The sequence below is a fragment of the Perca flavescens genome, chromosome 24 (genome assembly GCF_004354835.1).
Source record: "Perca flavescens isolate YP-PL-M2 chromosome 24, PFLA_1.0, whole genome shotgun sequence".
Classification (NCBI taxonomy): domain Eukaryota; kingdom Metazoa; phylum Chordata; class Actinopteri; order Perciformes; family Percidae; genus Perca; species Perca flavescens.
The window spans coordinates 3,474,068-3,479,148 of NC_041354.1; the positions used below are offsets into that span (position 1 = coordinate 3,474,068).

Sequence of the window (5,081 nt, forward strand, 5' to 3'; positions counted from 1 at the left end):
TTGTGTTTTGTCTTGTCGTTTTCATGCAGTTTCATTAAACCTTTTGCTTAACTTTCAATTCGACCCCAGCCTCTCCTCCTTCCTCCAGAAATCAGAACGAACACGTCTTTTAGAGAATTCAGATCGGGTAGTGTCGTAAATCATCGTACGGATTGTGCAGTTGGAACGGATCGGGTACTGACATTGCCCCTACACATCACATTATATATATGTCAATGATCACATGGTGCATCATAAGTTTCGTTTCTGTACAACAGTAACGTTTACACCCTCATATGAGTCAGCTTAAGTACACAGTGACTGTTTTGTAGCTACCACACGCAGGTGGTTTAATTCAAGGTAAACCCAGCCTTGGGTGAGTCTTTCAGAAAGGTGGAAACTGACTTTTATGACAGACATGGAGAAAGTCTTGGCTGTAGCAGAGTCATCAGAAATAAAGACCACCAGCTCCACAAAAGACAGAAAGGAGGGTAAGGAAAATACTCCAGGAACCAGGTAATTCTATTGTCTAAACCATGGACTAATTACCAGCCGCAACAGCAATGCTGATATTGTTGCCAGGTGTTTATATGTCTGTCTGTGGACCGATTTTGTCACAACCATGCAAAAAGCAGTCGCAAAACTTTACAGATGTTTGGGTGAGATCAAAATAAAGGCTGAGTTTGAAGATGGGTGTGGTCCGAGCAAGGGCAAGGGCAAGGTGGAAAGTAGGGAAGGGGCCTTGGCCCCCCCACTTTACACCACCTAGCTCGATTTGGCTTTGCGGCTGGTGTGATCCCATTGCAAGATTGTCTCTAGTTTAGGATTTTTTTTTATTTTTTTGCAATATAATCCACTGGAGCAGCTGTTTAGGCATTGTCAACACAACAATGAATCCTGTATCATTTATGGTTAATTAAAATGGCTGGGGACAATCCTGCTGTCTGCAGTAATGACACAGAAAATCAATGGGAAAAAGAAGAAAAAGAAAACAACAAACTGTCGCTGATCTCCTGGAACGTGGATGGACTTGATCCAGAGCAACAGCCAGAGAGAGCGAGAGGCCTCTGCTCCTACATAATCTCGTAAGACTGTGCACTTTAAAGGGTCAGGTCACACAAACTACAACTCAATCACCCTGTTTTGACGGGGATTAAAGGGTTCATGTTGGACCATTTTGAACAGTTCTGTCTACTCCACTTCCTCTCCACAGACACTCTCCTGACGTGGTGTTTCTTCAGGAGCTCATCCAACCATACACGCGCTTCATGAAGATGCGTCTGGTGGCCAACTACACGTTCATCGAAGGTAGCTACATGCCAGAAAGTGAACAGGGTCTTTTAAGGGCCCTGAGCAATATTAATGCGCCCACAGAAAGTCAGCTAGCATTTCATAAACATATTATCACTCAAATCTAGTGCTGTCTATAACTTACTTAGAACCCTCCCCGATCAGGAGGAAAGGAGAGTTACTTCATCGGGATGATGCTGAAGAAGTCACGGATCACCCTGCTGGACAGCGAGATAGTCGAATATCCAACCTCTCGCCAGATGAGGAACCTGCTTGTCGCTCAGGTTGGTGCACAGTCTGTGAAAAGAACTCATTTCACCTTTACCTCGTGCATCAACGTTAAAATGTCTCTCCTTCAAAATCAGGTGCTGTTCAAAGGCCAGAAGCTTTGTCTGATGACGTCTCACTTTGAGAGCTGTAAGCCCAATGCAGCAAACAGGATGAAACAGCTGCGCCTGGTGATGAAGAGGATGACCGAGGCGCCTGATGATGTCACTGTCCTGTTTGGAGGAGACACCAACCTGAGGGATGCTGAGGTTTGACTCTTCCTTTCAGATGTTCTCTCTGAGAGGTTTCTCCATTTTCCAGGTGTTGTGGAGTTTTACTGCATACGGTTTAAAAGCCTTTGGTGTCTCCAGAGGAAGCTGTGTGAAGTCTGATAAATGTCCCCAAGTAAGTCAGCATCGGTTGAAGACTTAGGTTGAAGTTTGAACATGAAAAACATCTGGAGGTGTGGAGAGAAAGAAGTGAGACCTCTGTAGATCTCTGCTGCAGACTACGTTAGACCTCTGTAGACCTCTGCTGCAGGCTACATTAGACCTCTGTAGATCTCTGCTGCAGGCTACGTTAGACCTCTGTAGACCTCTGCTGCAGACTACGTTAGACCTCTGTAGACCTCTGATCTCTGCTGCAGGCTACGTTAGACCTCTGTAGACCTCTGCTGCAGACTACGTTAGACCTCTGTAGACCTCTGATCTCTGCTGCAGGCTACGTTAGACCTCTGTAGACCTCTGCTGCAGACTACGTTAGACCTCTGTAGACCTCTGCTGCAGGCTACCTCTGTTACGTTGACCTCCTCTGTAGACCTCTGATCTCTGCTGCAGACTACGTTAGACCTCTGTAGATCTCTGATCTCTGCTGCAGGCTACGTTAGACCTCTGTACCTCTGTAGATCTCTGTAGATCTCTGCTGCAGACTACGTTAGACCTCTGTAGACCTCTGCTGCAGACTACGTTAGACCTCTGTAGACCTCTGATCTCTGCTGCAGACTACGTTAGACCTCTGTAGATCTCTGCTGCAGGCTACGTTAGACCTCTGTAGATCTCTGATCTCTGCTGCAGACTACGTTAGACCTCTGTAGATCTCTGCTGCAGGCTACGTTAGACCTCTGTAGACCTCTGCTGCAGGCTACGTTAGACCTCTGTAGATCTCTGATCTCTGCTGCAGACTACGTTAGACCTCTGTAGACCTCTGCTGCAGACTACGTTAGACCTCTGTAGACCTCTGCTGCAGGCTACCTCTAGACCTCTGTAGATAGACCTCTGCTGCAGGCTACGTTAGACCTCTGTAGATCTCTGCTGCAGACGTTAGACGATCTCTTGCAGAGACCTCTGTAGACCTCTGCTGCAGACTACGTTAGACCTCTGTAGACCTCTGATCTCTGCTGCAGACTACGTTAGACCTCTGTAGATCTCTGCTGCAGACTACGTTAGACCTCTGTAGATCTCTGCTGCAGACTACGTTAGACCTCTGTAGATCTCTGCTGCAGGCTACGTTAGACCTCTGTAGACCTCTGCTGCAGACTACGTTAGACCTCTGTAGACCTCTGCTGCAGGCTACGTTAGACCTCTGTAGATCTCTGCTGCAGACTACGTTAGACCTCTGTAGACCTCTGCTGCAGACTACGTTAGACCTCTGTAGACCTCTGCTGCAGGCTACGTTAGACCTCTGTAGACCTCTGCTGCAGACTACGTTAGACCTCTGTAGACCTCTGCTGCAGGCTACATTAGCTGCCACGGACATAACAATAGGGGTGTAAATCACAAGTTTTATCTCTATATGATATTATTTAGATTCTTTGGACAACATTACCTTTTGCTGATATTAAAGCTGCAAAGATGAATCGATTAGTTGTGAACTATTACATTAATTGCAATCTATTTTGATAATCTGTTATTCGGTTTAAGTCATTACTTATGAAAAAAAAGTTTCTCTTTTTTCTCTCAGTTGTGGACAAAATAAGACATTTGAGGATGTCATCTTGGGCTTTGAGAAACACTGATCCACATTTTAGACCAAACAACTAATCGATTAATCCAGAAAATAATCGGCAGATGAATCGACTATGAAAATAATCGGTAGTTGCAGCCCCAATTCATAGCTCACCTCTTTGTTTCTTCCATCCTAGATGGTCGAAGTAGGCCTTCCTGGCTGCATCTGTGATGTGTGGGAGCAGCTGGGAGAGCCGGAGAATTGCCGCTACACATGGGACACCTACGCCAACACAAACCTGGATCATCGGTACAAGAGTCGCTTCCGTTTCGACCGGCTCTACCTGCGCCGGGCTGCCGGAGACGGCGTCCCACAGCTGGAGCCCGACAGCATGGCCTTGATCGGGCTGGAGAAGCTCAAGTGTGGTCTCTACACCAGTGATCACTGGGGCATTTACTGCACATTCTCTGCTCTGTAGAAATGCACAAAACATTGTCCTTCTGTGTACCTTTTTTCCTTTTGAAGCGAAATACTTCCTGATTTTAAATCTTAAGAATTTTAATCTCCGCTACAGAGGCTGCAAATGTGGCACCTACATTTGAATTAATAGGCCATTATTCCGTGGGTTACCTTCTATCTCATGTTATGCATTCTATTTATTCTATTTTACTCTTATTTTATCTTCTTTTTGCCTTTGTAAGGTGTGTTTTACTTTCCACCATACTTTACATTGATTGTGGTATTCTATCACTGGTTTTACTTTATATTGACTCCCTGTTTAATGCTCATTTGATTTCATGTGATGTCCTTATTGTAAAATACTTTGTACTGCATCTCTTGTATGATAGGTGCTATACGAATAGGCTAAAATTATTATCACGGTTATATTATGGTGGAACAGCGGACATTGAAACTGTTTGACTGTAATGTTTTAATCATTGATACCTAATTTATGAGTTCAATCAGACATTACAACACAACAACTATTTACTTTCACATCTGTATAAAAAAAAAATGTTGAGTGTAAATATGTATGGCTCTGCAGCTTTGCCCAATAATATACCATTCATTTGGTTTCCTCCTCTCCAACTTACCCCTGAAGTGCTGACAGCAGTTGACTTCACTTCCCCATTTCCCTGATCTTTGACAATAAAGTTTCAGACAATACATATCTATTAAATTAGTTGCAGAGCTTTGTAATTAAGTCTTTTTACAGTGGGGTATTAGCACTTGCATATTGCATACATGTGATTAAAGATCTGCCGGTGGTGTCCGTCATTGGCTGCAGGGATGATCTGCTGACACGCAACTGTACTGACATCTACTGGGTTTCTAAGTGAAAAGCAGCTGAACTCTGCTGTATGTCTGTCAGAGTGTTTGTGTGTGTGTGTGTGTGCGTGTGTCCGTGTGTGTGTGTGTGCGCAGCTAAAGAATGTGTCTCCAGAGGGGATCAAGCCTGATTTAGCCCTCACATCTGACTCTGAGTGCGTAAATAAGGCCGTGTGTAAAGACAGCAACACACCAGTTGTATGTATGCAACAGATGTCGGCTAATAATACCGACCGGCTGCGCCTTTAAGAGGGTGACTAAGGAAACTTAAT

The 5,081-nt window shown here is 44.7% G+C and overlaps 1 protein-coding gene across 1 annotated transcript; it reads left to right on the forward strand.

Annotated features, from left to right (window-relative positions):
- The first annotated feature begins 163 nt into the window (after positions 1-163).
- LOC114551018 (tyrosyl-DNA phosphodiesterase 2) lies at positions 164-4,672 on the forward strand. Its single transcript, XM_028572103.1, has 6 exons — positions 164-495; positions 930-1,064; positions 1,193-1,287; positions 1,435-1,553; positions 1,635-1,805; positions 3,677-4,672. The coding sequence occupies exons 1-6, from the start codon at positions 389-391 to the stop codon at positions 3,956-3,958; spliced, it is 909 nt and encodes a 302-aa protein (XP_028427904.1). The 5' UTR covers positions 164-388; the 3' UTR covers positions 3,959-4,672.
- Positions 4,673-5,081: the final 409 nt, after the last annotated feature.